General features: G+C 45.3%; 1 protein-coding gene across 1 annotated transcript; it reads right to left on the reverse strand.

Moving 5' to 3' along the window:
• Positions 1-682: 682 nt before the first annotated feature.
• On the reverse strand, positions 683-13,475 carry LOC128135069 (regucalcin). Its single transcript, XM_052773531.1, has 7 exons — positions 13,337-13,475; positions 12,591-12,755; positions 9,571-9,753; positions 8,079-8,294; positions 6,443-6,574; positions 1,776-1,930; positions 683-1,037 (listed from the first exon to the last, which is right to left on the reverse strand). The coding sequence occupies exons 2-7, from the start codon at positions 12,751-12,753 to the stop codon at positions 987-989; spliced, it is 900 nt and encodes a 299-aa protein (XP_052629491.1). The 5' UTR covers positions 12,754-12,755; positions 13,337-13,475; the 3' UTR covers positions 683-986.
• Between the last annotated feature and the right edge of the window lie 2,189 nt (positions 13,476-15,664).

Genomic DNA, 15,664 nt, shown 5'->3' on the forward strand with positions numbered 1-15,664 from the left:
CATCACAGTTGTTTCAGCACATACAGGCCTGAAGTTACCAACAAAAAAGCAATCCAGTGAATAAGCTTGCCATTTACAACAGGTGCTGTGAAGAAATTACAATAAAACTTCCCTTTCCTGCACATTTGTAGAAGCAGTGGCCATTTCAGCATGCAGGCCCCTCCTGCCTCTCTGGCTGCTGTGGGGGAGTTTGGTTCAGCAGGAGGTATGTGCAGGCGACGTTTTCTTTTAAACTCAAACAGCCAAAAATGCCTGATGCTTTCCTGTCATCACAGATCTCCCCAGAACAGGCTGAGACCTTCAGAGGATGAACAAAGATATTGTTCTTGATCCCAAAAGTTTGGGTTCATGTTTAACAAAATGAGCAACACAGTGACATGCATTGGGGAGAGATGATAATCGGCTCCAGCTGATCAGAGTTAATTTACATACAACCACAGCTGAGGCCTTAAAAATGTAATGTAAAAAGGAAACTGCAGGCGCACAGTAATAGGTATTAATGTTTCAGTTGTTGAGAACATCATGGGACAAATTAAGTTCCAGTTAAAGCAGCAATAAGACCACAAATGGATATTTTATGAGGAACTTTGAAAATATGTAAAAGAGACAGTACAAGTAGTTTAATCCATAAATCAGTATAGCATAAGTGGCAAATGAGATGGGTGAATAAACAATAAAAAGAAAAGATATTAAAACATTATTTAATCATAAAAGAGTTACAACATTCAGTAGTTTATAGGGTGAGAATCTTTTTAGCACAACAGAAAAAGGACCATCAGGTATTTACAGTAATAGAGTTTAAAGGGGAAAAAAAAAAGACCAGTTTTAAAATATTCCATGTATTTCAGTAGTTTTTCATCTATTCCTGATGAGATGTTATAATTGTGTTAGGGTTTCAAAGCAAAAAATGCTTAACACCAGAATAAGACCTTCCAACTTGTCTTGCTTACGTCAGTCCTCTCTAATCCATTCTGAAGAGTGTGTATTCAACCTGCAAATGGATATGGTGGGACTCCTTTTACACCTAGCCCTGTTATCTATTAAAACAGAGAGGAAAAAAAAAAGATTAGTGCAATAATTCACCACCAACAGGCACTTGCTTTTCTTTCACAACTAGACATGCTTTAATTTAGAAAAGGACTGTGTCCTCCAACTTGACACCCTACTATATTTTGCATACGGCAGCTCATCACAGCCAGGAACTTCAACCTATGCTCTTTCTGTAAAGCTCAGTAATCGCAGGCCAGAGTCCATTCCCCAAAAGCGTCTTCTCAGATACTACTAAGCCTTCATTCTGCAATTCACAATGTAACCTTCAGTACGCACACATAGAGCAGGGCTTTAAAACAAATCCCAAGGTGATAACTTTTTAAAGAGATAATTTAGTTATAGCTAACTAGAAAGTAAATAAAGGCAGATGCTTTTGCCTGCCATTGATTAAGACACAGAAGTATTTACACATTCTTTCCGTAATAAGTAGAAAACTCAAACTGTGTTGGAAGGGGCAGAAGTAGAAAGAGGTGATGGCATAGAAAATTTGCAGTATCAGCATTGTTACAAATTTTAAACCCCAAAGTATTTTCAAATCTCTAAATACATTTAACTTTCTCATCCTGCAACAGGAACCAAAAATACAAACAACAGTTTAACATATAGGACAGATGTTCTAACAACCACCCTCTTCCTGCTTCCCACCACTCCAACTGGTTTGCTACCTGAAAAATGCAGGAGGGAAAAAATGGCCTTCTAAAAAGACAGGAAAAAATATCATTCACCTTGAAAATCCCACCAGCTTGTGGCTGCCGTGAAAGCCACTCTTTATCCATCCCGTCACTGGCAGAAGTCACATACATTTCTGAATAATCCTTTCCTCCAAAACAGCAGGAAGTTGTCTTGTCAACAGGAAGTTTCACAGTCTGGAGTCTTTTTCCTGGAGAAAAACCATGCATGCCATTTCCTGTTTGTCTACTTACAACAAGAAATTTAAATAAATTATTGTGAATAACCGGCATGGAGCCAGGTGTTCCACAAAAGCAGGTACCAAGGCGGGGGGGAGTCCCATGCTGAGTTTCAGCATACTGATGAGCACTGCGACAGGGAGCAACCAGACTTCTGTAAACCGTGTTGTTAATGATGTATCATTTGACAAGTTTCAGTCTCAGTTATCACAAACAAATCCCACCCCGTCCCAGCCTGTCCTCTAATTAAATGCTAACATCCACAGCACAGCCATCTGTATCTGAGCTCATCATCTAGGCTGCCCATGCAGTCAATGGAAATGGGATATAATTCCTCCCTAAAATAGGTCACATGAATCACGCCCTAGACCTGCTGACTTTTCTACTTTTAACTACAAAGGAAGCCTGGAGCAAGCAGACCTCGTGTAGCTCTAGAGGCGTACCTCGTGCTACACCTCTACTGCCTGCAGTCAAGGAAGATTAATTCCTAGAAGTTTTTCCTGAAATTTCAATAGCCTTTCAAATCAAGCTTGCATAAAATAGGGATCATAGGACATGTCTGAAGTTTACAAGAAACTAGCACTACTGTAAGTAATATTACGCATTTATTATACCAACAAATAGCTACCGTCCTAATGACAGTAGTAAACAGATTGCCTCCAGCCTTAACCAGAAGGCTGTCACAGCAGATTTTTTCTAAAATTCCTCCTAATTCTGGGCAATAAGTGCTTATACCCATCATGCCTATTTTGTTTACCTACAGTTGAGTTTCTCTTTCTAGAAATATGCTAAAGCACATGAATACCCTTACAAAACATGTAATTTCCCTGGGCCCCCAACTGCACATGTAAAGGGCTTGGTCCCCTTACGGTAACTGTTTAGTGATGTGTTGAAATAGCAGGAGAGTAACTTTGGTGTTGGGAACCCTACAAGGAGAAAGAAAAAGTGGAAAGTTTGGCCCACTTAACACCTACAAGAAGTTTTTGGTCAACTTCAGAGTGGGGCACCATTTGCCAGGAGGTGTTTATCAAAGCAAGTGCCTGTCTTTAAAACCTTTTGCCTCACCCAACAAGCTGTGCCTTGCTCCCTTGCAATGATGTAGCAGCACTGCAATGAACTGACAAAAGCACAGACCAGACAGCTTCACCTGTACCACAACACTAAGTGGGTCATAAGCACAGGTAAAAGCAGGGCCACATTATTAAGCTGTTGGTGCATTCCTGGCACAATTTTGGCCCACCTAGTTGGGTATGCTGCTCCCCAGAGACAGTTTGGGCTCTGTTTTTGTGTGGGAAGACAGCCTGGCTGTGCAAAATAAGCTATGATATGCCATATCATAGGCAGCACTAAAGGACATTGCCTGACCCATTTTACTTGCTAGTATGGATGTAACCAGCACATCCAGAATACAGGACTGAGAGGCATGAGCGGAATTGTCTTTGCTTCACTGACAACCCGGACATGAGGGCTGGATACTTTTAAACTCTCTTTTAATCCCAAAATAAATAAAAGAAAATAGCAAGCAAGCAGTGGTGAAAGAGCCTCTTGTATGTAATAGCCCGGAAAGTTTGAGCACTCTGGGATTCTTGATGCTGTATAATAAGCTTATTTGGCATACATTTTGTCCTACAATGTCCAAAGTAAAAATCAAATTCAAAGTAAAAAAAAAAAAAAAAATCAAAACCAGGGTAAGAGCATTTAGATTAGCATAGAGATTATTTGCATGTCTGGTTAACTGCTTTTTCCCTGAGAAGAACAGATTTTTCAAAATATCTAGAAAATTTGGAGAGAAATAGTCCTGTCTGTTGCCTGGCAGTGACAAGGACCAATATGACTCCCAAGACAATGCTCCTGCCAACTTGCTCTAGCAACACTTTGTGATTATCCAGTCAGCTGGCAGTGGAAGGATTACATGGCTACATGGGTTACATGGTGGCTTATAAAATGGTCCAGAGGCCACCCTAGAAATTGGCTGACACCAAGTCTGGGAGAAAATGAGTGGGAAGGGCATTCAAAGGGAAAAAACATGCACTGTAGGAGAAGACACATGAGGACCAAAGACAAGGGGAGAGACCCTGACTGTACTTTCGGAGTGGTCTCAGCAGATAACAGCCTGGAAGATATTGCTTACAAAGCTCCGAGATGAGCAATGTCTTCCTGGAGATGCAAGAAAATCAGCACCTGGATGCTTTAAAATCTACCTGAAGTATTCATCTATGCTTGGCATCTATAGAAAAGAGAAACTTAGCAAATCTTTTAGACCCTATACAATCAAAGGATATAAAAATACATTCACTAGGAAGAACTGTAAAATATTTAATTCCTAATTAAAAGATATGATTGCATAAAACTAGCAAGCAGGTCACTAAGTGACCAGAAGGTATGACAAGACTTGGCAACACACAAGTTAGACATCCATTTCCAGCCTTTGCAAACTCACTGGGATCAGTCATCACAGCCTTTCCCTGTAGCACATCCTGAATCTAAAGGCAGCAGCTATCTAGGCCAAAGAAGCCTAGACCTGAAAAGCCGCTTCACCCTGAAACTCAAAACCTTCACTTAGAAAAGATGTCAAACAAACAAGTTTCCTCACCCATCCCCCTAAAAACCCAGTCCAAGCTTTGCTATCAGTGGAACCTGAAAATCCCTCATGTGCTTTAGATGAGCTCTTTATCAGTGGATGTGCCTGCAACTGGCTGACAGCCATTCAAGCCACACTTAATAGCTATTGTGCATTAAAAGAGAGGCTTTCATGGAGTTCTCTTCAAACCTGTCTGGGTTATCTCCCTAAATAGTTACAATTCACTCAGAAGTCAGCAAACTGCAGATTTTAGATAGCGCAGAGAGGGCAGATAAGCAAGAGATATTCACAAAGAAGGTGGCTCTTTTTGACATGGACACTTAACTTATTGCTGCGGGTGCTGGGAGTTTTACATGGGCGAGGGGAGACAGAAAATGTTCACAGAACAGAAATCCACTGGCACCTACCTATACAACAAAATTACATCCAGCTCTGAAAGACCCTGATCTGAGCATAGTTAAGAGACTGGAAGTGCATTAGGGATATGTACTCTGCTGTCAGTATTCTCAGTCTCCCTATGCATCTGCTTATGGACACTATATGGACACTTCTCTTTAGCTTTCCCTTAAGAAAACACCTCCAAAAGGCAGGAGGAAAGGGAAAACAAGTGAGAAAAGGAAGAAGGTGAAGGCCAGGGAGGAAAAAAGTTGAAACAGTGAAACAGAGAGGAAGAATGGTAAGAGTCCACTGCTCCAGGAGTGTATTCAAAGGGCTGGCGGAGGTCACCAAGGAGTGCTCTGCCCACCAAAGAGGGAGGATGTGGGAACAGAAACAGGTCCCAGAGCTGCTGGGATCTCCCAACTGGAGCTTCCTCCTCCTAGGGTTGGAGTGCAGACTCTGCAGGACCGGAGGAAGTCCCACAGGTTGGCAAGACCTCGGATGGGTACAAATCAAAAGCACAGCCTGAGCCTTAAGTAAGAGGTTCCAGCGGAGTCAGAAGAGAGGCTGCAGCCTGACCTGCCTGGTGCACGTGTGCCAGGGTCTGCTGTGCACTGCAGAGGCGGCACATGTCAAGGGACACTAGCATCACTGAATCTGCAGCCCCACAAACCCCCAAGTCTTCTGTTAGGGCTGGACCTGGGTTCAAGAGACCCCAGATGCAACCCAGCGCAGTTGCTCCTATGCTGCATTATGCAAACCTGTGCTGCCTGGGATCTGTCAAAGTCACGCTCCCATTCTCACCCACTGGCCCCTTGCAGACAGTGTGGTTCAGTCTCTCTGAAGTGCTGCACAAGTGTTTTTTGCCCAGACTAAGCCATGCCTGGCAGACCACCGAAGTCCAAATGAGGGTAGCAACACATGACAGGCTCAGACAGTGGGCACACCCAAGACGTGACTGTGGGAATGATAAAATGCTGTGGAATTAATTACATATTTTTTATTATTTCAATTGCAAAATTTATCATATAATTTTTGACAATAAAAAAATCTTGCTGACATCAGTGTCATGTGGGACTTGTATTAACATCAGTAGGCTGCCCAAAATGATACACTATGCTGAAGAAACAAGACAAAAAAATGGCTTAAGTCATCTTTGCCATTGCATGGTTTGTTCTTTTTCTTCCACATTATTTCTCAATAAGGTAAATGCTGATCTTAAGTTTGGAGGATGCAAGAGGATGCTAACTCAAAAAATTTGCAAGTATAACAGTAATCCCCTCAACAACTTTACCTTTTCCAACACAACAGAGGCTGGGAGCAAAGGAGACTTATTTACAAAGCTAACTTTTGAGAGCAGGGACATAAAATTGCCTTTTTTTTTTTTTTTAAAAAAGTAATGTTTTTAAAAATAGTAGGTGCACTATTTCTGTGAGGGGAAAAACCCCCCTCTGTTCTTTGCTTTTGTTTCTTGTTTCTGTTTTTTTAAACACAGAATTCCAGTCCACCCTTTGCAAGGACTTACCTGTCTCAGGATCAAGACGAATCACTCTCCCACCATTGTAACAAGCTACCCAGAGTTTGCCTTCTGTATCAATGCACATCCCATCAGGAATGCTTTCCTCTTTTTCCAGTTTGTATATACTCCTACGGTTGCCTGCAGGGTAGAAAAGCCACAACAAAACTGAGTGAGACAGTTGTTAAAATTTTTATCAGTCACAGCCCAGCGGAGTTATTTGTACTATAATTTTCAAAAGCTGTGCTGAAGTCCAGAGTTTTTTCATATGAAAGAAATAGATTGTGTCTGCTGCCCTGTTTGTTTCCTGAGACAGTTGTTTCTCAGCGTGAAAGCCTGTGGATCAGTTTCTATCCATTGAAAATAAAATCCTTTTTTCTGGTGTTCTTTTCTAGTGCGTCACTCATGCTCCCTACTTAAAGTATTAAATGAATAACTGCATAAATTAATGTTATATATATTCAGAAAATTAATTACTTGTTCTAAAAGCAGTTTGGATCATTTCAAGTATGGGTCACTCCCAGCCAGAGAACTGGAGGCTTTTCAAACAGATTGCTGGAACGTGCCAATAATCACTGTTCCAACACAAAACTGACCTTCAGATATATAAACCAAGAGTTTATATAAACACGGAGTTAGGAAAAAGCATCAACTTCAAAGCCATACTGTCAACCTAAAACCAAACAACTCTATCTGAACTTTTATCCACTGTTATTACAGAAAATTAAAACCAACTTTCCAACATTGTTTATTTTATGCTCTGACAACTTCAGTGTTTCTCATATGTAGCAATATTTTTAATGAGTTTCCTTTGTGCTCCTGGGGTTTGTCAGATTGCCCACAGAAAGACAGTGAACGAGCATGGATGAGAGAGAGAGAACCACACTATTTCCTAAAGAAAAATTCAGTTGTAAGCCATAGCAGAGAGACATCAGGACAAGATGCTACACCTAAAATTACTTTAAATTCACAGTTTTAAAACTAAATATCAAATTGACTGGGTTCTTTTAAAGCAAAATACCGCAGTCCATGTACTCAAAAGCAAATTATTGGTCCAAGTCACTGGAATTTTTCTTTTGCCCAAGCTTGTAGAAGCCCTTAAAGGCTTGTTTTATTTTGTTTTAAATAAATGAGGGAAGAAGTTTTGAGTTGCTGCTTTCCAGTTGTTGCTTAGCTCTGTCTGCAGAACCTTCATTTAGGAGCTTATATTTTAAAAAACAAAACAGGGTAAAAAAAAATCTGCAGAAGCCAGCAGAGGTTTTGCACAAGACTACAAGCTTTGTTACTTTGCCTATGCTGTCAGTAATAAGAAACACACAGCCACATAAAACCTAGCCACGCAAGAAACAGTTCACCCTTTTCACACAGGAAGACCAGATACGCATTGTGTTTAGTAACAGTTGTCCAGATTACTACTCAAACTCTGCCACGCAATTTAAATACTACCAACAGCCTCTGACTAGTGTGAGCTAGGAGCCTACGCAGGCGCAGACGGATGTTAATATGGCTTCTGTTGTTTTCTTCTAAAGAGGTTTCTGAAGAAGCGCTCACAAAACTCTGATCATCTCTGCATAATAACCAGTATGGAAACAAACATCACAATCTTTAGGCACAAAAGATTATTTTAGAATACAACAATTCATACCAATTTTTCCAGTTTGGAGGTCATAATCAAAGGCATCCACCGAGTAGGACAAGCTGTCAATGTAAAAGAAGGTTTTGTGATCCAGCGACCAGTCCAGCCCATTAGAAATGTCCACCTGATCAAAATGCTTCACCACTGAGAGGTCAGAGAAGAGGGTATACAGAGAGCCCTGGTGTCTTTCCAGCACAGCAGGTTGAATCTCCTCAGCCATCGTACCTACGCAGAGCCGAAGGGGAGAAAGCAAGTTCAGAGTGAATGGGCTCTCCTTCAGGTTTGGTGGCAGCCCCTCGCCATGATGATGGCCGCACTGCCAACAGAGAAGGGAGCAGTGCGGTGGCTTCCCAAATTTGGGAAAGAAACTGAGTTAAAAGCAAAAGAGAAAGGTAGATTTCAAAAGTGCTTGCTTTTAGCAGAAGATGACAAAACACAACCTTTGGTTTTTTGTTGAACCGTGGCAGAAATGGTGTGCAGCGTGATTTCTGCAAAACACTTTATTAAGTCATTCAAATATTAAGAAAGGTGTGGTCAGCATTTAACTTCCCACAAATCTTAACGTCTTGTATAGCAGAGAGACTGGAAAAAAATTTCCTCCTCTCTTAGAATGAGTCTCACTAAAGCTTCTTCAAAAGGAAATCTCATCTTCGTGGCTCAAAGTTGGCAGCTGAGACTGGCTCTTGAGAGGCTGGGTAAAAGCAAGTTAAGGTAAGCCTGGGGACCCAACTGCATGGCAGATGCACAGAACAGTGTTTTAAAAACCAGGACAGCTGAGGCTGGAGGGCACCTCTGGAGATAATCCAGGCCCACCCCCTGCTCAGAGCAGGGTCAGCCACCGCAGGTTGCTCAGGGCAGTGCTGTGTCTTGAAGATCTCCACGGATGGAGACTCTACAGCCTCTCTAGACAACCTGTTCTACTGTTTGATCATCCCCAGTAAAAGAGTTTTCTTATGTTTAAAAAATTCCCTGAATCTCAGTTCGTGCCCCTTGCCTCTGGTCCTGCCACTGAGCACCACTGAGCAGAGCCTGGCACCATCTTCTTTACTCCCCCCCCCATCAGGTACTTAACGCACATGGATAAGTTCCCCCTGAGCCTTCTCTTCTCCGGGAGGCTGAAGTCACATAGTTTTTAGAAATACCATCTATAAATTCTGATTTATGAAGAACAAAACCAACAACATCATAAATTTTTCACTGGAAAAGTATTTTCTATTGGCACTCTGCCAGTATTCAAAACAAGCGTGCCAAGAGGGAGGAGGCAAGGCCAATGTCTTTAACTAGGCAGGCTCTGAATAGTAGGCCTCTTTTTAAAAAAATAGTTCTGATTAGGTGATACAAATAGATTTGTAAATGGAATTAAACTCTGCTTGAAGACAACAAAAAAAAAATCCCCACCATTTAACTATGAACGAGCACTTGCTGCATCTACAAGTGGTCGCTGCATCTTGTCACCAAAACCTAATGGAGCAGCAGAAGGAAGGAACCGGCTGCAGCATACCTGCGAAATACCTCCCTGCAGGATCCACTTTCCCATCATTGAATCGGTTGTTTGGTTTATCCTTGTCCACTTGAGTAATGGTGGTTACCAGCTGCTCTTTCCATTTCAAAGCAGCAAACCTGGTTCCCAGAGTGATGACATAATCCCCAGATTTCCGGAGAGCCACAGAGCTTACAGGAGCATCTAGAACCAGGATGAAATGGAAAAGAGGTATGTGCTATGAAGACACGTTTCTTTTCTGCCAACTTTAGACACTCAAGCAGTCACACTGAACTCAGTGAGACCACAGGCAAGAGAAAAAACTTACTTTTCTACCAACAAAACTGATGTTTAAATACATAGAAATAGATCCTCTCACATGAAGAGAGCATACTTAATAAATACAGAAAGTGGCTACAAAGAGAATCACCAGTTTGGGACATACAAACTCAGGGAACTTGAGTATTACCACTAATCCCAGGAGCAATAATCATTACCAGCACCCGGTTCTGCTAGGTGCTTTAGAAAGAAAAAACATAAAAAGGGGGACAGATACAGGCATGTATGCTTTTTACAACAGGTTACTGAGTTGGCTCCCCCCTGCCCAAGGGAAAAAATCGATTGCCACAAGAGCTCTGGAGCAACTGTGTTTGTTTAGCACAGCTCCTGGGTAAATCAGCCCTGCACATGTAACTCATGGAGACAGAGAGTATCTCTGCGCTAGGACAGGTCACGCTGGGCAGGAGAGCCACCCCCCTGCACCACACTCTGCCGTGCAGTTCAGACATGCCTCCAGCAGCACCAAAAACACGCCGAGGAGTGGCAGAGCTTTCCAGGAGTTAAAGCGAACCAGAAAATTAGTAAATCCTCCATGGTTAGTTTACACTCATTTGAGCTATTATGCAGTAAAACCTCAATTGCAGGTTATTATAAAGGAATTAGTAAAAAAACCCCGAGAAATGAGTGTGAAGATAACATTTCTGTAAAAGCCTACAATCAGATGCAATATAAGGAATAATAACTTTAAACAGGGCAATAAAGTCTGGGATAATATTTAATATGTATGGGACTACTCACCAACTTTCTAATTTAAAAATAAAACATTTCTTGTATTTATAGCTTTGCAGAGGTGTAATTAGGTAATAGTTTCACAAACACTTATAACCACCACCAGCCACCACTGTTGCCAAGAGGAGCTGCTCCTTTCTGGCTCCTTGCTCTCAACTCAGGATGCCCCTTCCCTTTGCAGCTCCAGCAGCAGTACCACCACGCTAGAAACCCAAATGCTATTTGCCCCCAACACCTGAGTTGCACACCCAGTTGCAAGCTCAACTCTAGCAACTCCTTCACCTGGAGGCGTGTGACCATGCTGCTGGTGGCCTGCGCTCATCGAGGCTGGGCGAGTGGGAGCAGCCCCCAGCACAGCAGCCTGTGTACCCCTGCCTGCCTGTCCCTGGAGGTATCGATCCTCCGGGTACCCCTACAGCCACAAGAACGGCCCCACACCCTCCCAACAAAGCACCCCAGGGGATAGGGGTGTATCAGGCTAGCGAGAGGGACACAGCCACCCTACTGTTCACGACACAAATACACCACAAGTGAGCGTATCAGCCTGTGCACCCGGCTCGGTCCACAGCTACCCCGGAGGGCTTCGTTAAGCAGCATCCACAGGAATTGATTTATTTGCAATACTCTTTTATGCCAAACGGAAAGCTGACCACAAGGTCTCCCCCCAGGCATGGTTATGTATGTACTGGTGTTTTCCCTGTAGAGTCGAAAAGGGCATTTGAAGCTGTTGCTAAGTGTGGCGTTGTTGTAATTCTCTATAAGCTTCAGCAATGAGTAATTTCTCTTTCAGTTTCCACTTTGGGCATCAATCCGCTATTTTAATCACATGGCACTTTTTGGGTGTTTGGGGTTTTTTTGGTCTTTTAATCATGGTATTCCCAAAGGCACAGCAATTTATTATAACTATTCTATTACTAAACAGAGGAAACAGAAGGAAGTAAAAAAAAAAAAAAAGAGTAGCTACAGCTATTTCAGCTACTATCCCTTCTCCATCTCCAGAGAGGCCACATGTAAAAGATTACACCTTTGAGAGTAGGTCCGAGTTGCAGTGGGAGGCAGGGAGATGCAGGATCTCTCAGCTAATGTAAGAGGAAATAACTTTGGGAAACAATGTTTCCAAAATCTGTATCAGGCCTTCTCTCATCTTAAAACTGGTAACTACAGTGATTTGAAGGGCAGACAAGCCCAGATCCATTTACTGTGAATAATGCGAACAGCTTATAGGTGGGCAAAAGTGATTTTCGCCAAATGTTGCTGAACATGAGGAAGTAATAAATCCAAGTACTTAAACCATTTAAGGAGCTGTCTTCAGACAAACAGATATTTATGTAATCACATCCAGAAGAAAATCTGCAACTCTTTATAAGAGTTAGCACACCTCTTCCTTTCTAGAATAAATAATTGAACTATTGACGCTCCAGCTGGTGACACCGTTACCTTAAAAAAACATCATCTTCTTAAATCATTATGGGAAATTTTCTTCTAATAAAGAAAATGTTATGGGCACTGCTCATTCAAATCAGTAACAAAACTCCCACAGACATCAGCACCAGAGAAGGAGAGTCTTGGTGACCTTACCTCTGGGATAAAGAGGGAGCAGAAGAGAGCAGGTTGTGAACAATTACAGGAAAGAGAAGTGGATCAAATGTAATCCAATCATTACAAATTACAAATCATTCTGGTTGACATACGTCTGTCAAGAGCAAGCGCGTATAAACCCAACCCCTGGGTCCCTGCACACAATCATAAGAAAAGTCCTCGGGACTACGTCTGGCCAGGCACTGTATTTAGTTTCTGCGTGTCCTCTTTGGCCTAGCAAGGTCAAGTTTCAGGGAGAAGTCTCCTTGCACCAGAAGATGAGCACCATCCGGCATCACCTACAGCAGTCCTGCCCGCGTTCGGCAGGGACGCGGTACCGAGTCGGAACGCACGACCCTTAGATTCAGCAGAGGGTTTTTCGAGCCGTTCCTTACCCACAGAGATGGCCTGCACTTGCTTGGTGGCCGGGCTCCAGCGGCACACCTTTCTGCCCGTGATGTCCACGAAGAGGAGCGCGCTCTCCTTCTCGTCCCAGACGGGAGACTCCCCGATCCTGCAGCCCTCGTTGGCAACGCACTCGATCTTGACGGATGACATGCCTGTGGGGAAAACCACTCCGGTTGACGTACGTCTGCCAGGAGCAAGCGTGTATCACCCCAACCCCCGGGTCCCAGCGTCGGGTCAGCGGCCGGCGCGGAGCCCCGTTTTCAGCCCGGAGGGGTTTTACCTGAACCCAGAACCAGGGTTTTTACCCGAACCTGAACTTCCCGCCAGTTCGCGGCTCTCGCACGGCCAGCGAGGGCTGCTCCCCCGCCGGCCCCCGCCAAAGCCGGCGGAGGCCGGAGGGCGCCTGGGGCCGCCCCGCCGGGCCCCCCCCCGCGTCGCCGCGCCGCCCGGCCTGCTGTCACGGCGGGCGGCAAATGTGACAAAATTTAAAACATAAACAGAAAAAAGAAGGGGGGAGGGGAGCGATGAAAGAGAAGACGACAATAAATCCGGGGTGCGGGCGGGCGCCGGGCCGGGCCCGTCAGGGAAAGGCCCGCCCCCGCCCGCCCGGCTGCTGAGGCGGCGGCACGGCTGCCGTGCCCGGGCCGCTGTAACTTGAACACACACATATATACGTATATATATACGAGAGAAAAGAGTGATAACACACGCACACCCCCTCCACCGTCCCTACCTGTTCCCAGCAGCGCAGCCGGAGGTGCCGGCCCGCCGCCGCCGCCGCTCTTATAGCGGGGAGGGGAGGGGAGGGGAGGGGAGGCCGCGGGGCGAGGGGCCGCCGGCGGCCGGGCCTCGGGTGCCCTCGGCGGGGGCGGGCACGGCCGGGGCGGGCCCCCCGGCCCTCCCCCCGGCTGTCCAGCCCCGCGGGTGGGGGCAAGGAGGGGGGGAGGGCGGCCACCTCGCTGGGGTTCGTCTCCACGTAGTGCTGCGAGGCCAGGGCCGGCAGCGGACAGCGGCGGTTGTTGGAGCCGGGGCGGGGCGGCTCGGCTCGGCTCCCCCCTCCAAGAGCTGCAGGCAGGGAGAAGAGACTTCTCTCCGCCGTGGCCGGAGAGGTTGATTTCCAAAAGGCCCGGCTTCTGCCTGCCTTCGCCTTGCCGTGGGTTAGGCGTCCACTGGGCCTTGGCCCTGGCTTCCAGCGCCGGGGGTCTTTCTCCATAGGTCCTGCAGCAGTTCCCTGGTTATCCAGAAATCCAGGGCCTTCGGCGTGCCGTGCCCTCTTTCGCTCCCCTCGCTGTAAAGCCTCAAAAAACTTCCAGAGGCGCAAGGCAAAAGGCTAGCATCAAAATTTCCGCGTGCAGTCCTCCGTTGCGCCTGCTTGTCTCTGCGGTACAGCCACTGCAGTCCCCAGGCCTCGGGTCATAAAGCAAAGGGCACTCTGTAAATGCCAGCTCTCCTCTTCAGCATCCCACGACAGATCGCCTTTTGACTTGGATTCGGTCATCCCCATAGGGATCCGCAATATAAAAGCGACTTCGGTCTCACTGCTCCGTGTCCTGTGTGCCTTCTCCTGGCGACTCGGGGTGCACCAGGTCAGCACAGGCTGGCTCGCCGCTGTGTCCCCACAAACCAGGATTAACTTGGCTGCTCCAAAACGCACCTTTCCCCCAGCCAGGCTCTTGTTTCCAGCTGGCACTTGTAGCAGACCCCTTATTCCAGGGGCACGGCCCAGCGCTGCACGCCAGTGATCGCACAGCACCCACTGGGGTCTTTTACCAGGCAGCCCCCTCACACAGCTCCTGTTAGAGATTTTATCTGCTCCTTATCATAGCGGCAATTATCTACTGTTAAGCATTTTTACTGGGTTAACCTTTATTCATACAGCAGATGCTCACATGCCAGGCTTCATTTGGTTACTTTTTTTTTCTTTCAGTGGTATATTTGGAAAGTTCATGGGCTACATAACCTTACCAACACCCATTTCATGCAGGCTTTCCTCGATGGACTACTAACGTGATATTTATTAACTTATTGTCACCTTACCTGAGCAGTTAGGCTTTTATTTTACAGGTTTGCATAGCATTACTTCAGTGCTTAGCATTTAATTTTCTCTCTCTGTCCCCACTGCGGTGTTGTGCAACAAACAGCAGGATTTCTTCTCAGACATGAGGCAAGCAAGTTATTAGCGACTGCCAACACAGAAAACAAACATCCAGAAAAAAAGTACAACAGCTCTCTTTCTTACATTTTACAACAAGGAAAGAAGATCCAGAGGTTTAAAAAATGAATGTACGCAAACAATTCATTAAGTAAGTACAGTTTAGTACAATTAATGCTTTTTACAAAGCTCAGCCACATTTGCTGCTCTCCCATTGTCCTTGCACACGACGAGGCCATTTGGGATATGCTGCCAACGCAACGGCTTACTGAATTCAGCAACAGGAGATACTCACACCCCCAACCCACCTGGCCAGTCTCTCTGCTCCTTGCTGACTTAGGCATTTGCCAGCATGGTTTGGAGGCATCAAAACAAGCTATATGTTGGCACACACCTTGGGAGAAAATTAACAGCTTCTGTGAGGGCTAGGTTACAACACAAACTCTGGCCTTCTTCCAAAATGCCAAATATTTTGAACTTGGATCTCTAGTTACACGGGACAGTACTCCTGCTTTGTCTTTTCTGCAATGGCTAATCCGGGCTTGCTGAAAGGTAGAGCAGGGAGGAATTAATGGGGGGGTGTGTCTTCACAGAGAGCATGAGCTGAGGTCTTCTGCCAGTACAAGTTCACTACGGGAGAGAGAGAAGGTTGCCGAAGGTGGTGCTGCCATGTGGCTTCCCTGTTGGGAACTTCCCACTGCTGCATCGCAGCCACAACGTCTACGCTGTGGCCTCCAGATCTGAGCGATAGGGAGCACACGCAGCACCTCCGTGGCTTCCAAAGGAGATGGCTGGTGGCCCAGCGTTTATTCCACATGGTAGGGCACATTGCACGCTTACTCCTCCAGCTTTGCAGGGGAAGGGGAGCCTTATTATCACAACCACAAAGAGCAGAAAGAGCAGATGTGT

Source organism: Harpia harpyja, chromosome 22 (assembly GCF_026419915.1).
Source record: "Harpia harpyja isolate bHarHar1 chromosome 22, bHarHar1 primary haplotype, whole genome shotgun sequence".
NCBI lineage: Eukaryota > Metazoa > Chordata > Aves > Accipitriformes > Accipitridae > Harpia > Harpia harpyja.

Excerpts from the sequence above, each read along its gene's own strand:
- LOC128135069 (XM_052773531.1), bottom strand. The coding sequence starts at position 12,753 with ATGTCATCCGTCAAGATCGAGTGCGTTGCCAACGAGGGCTGCAGGATC. Across the intron at positions 9,754-12,590 it reads AGTGCAGGCCATCTCTGTGG|ATGCTCCTGTAAGCTCTGTG; the intron begins GTAAGGAACGGC and ends TCCTGGTTCTAG. Across the intron at positions 6,575-8,078 it reads CCTCCAAACTGGAAAAATTG|GCAACCGTAGGAGTATATAC; the intron begins GTATGAATTGTT and ends TCTACCCTGCAG.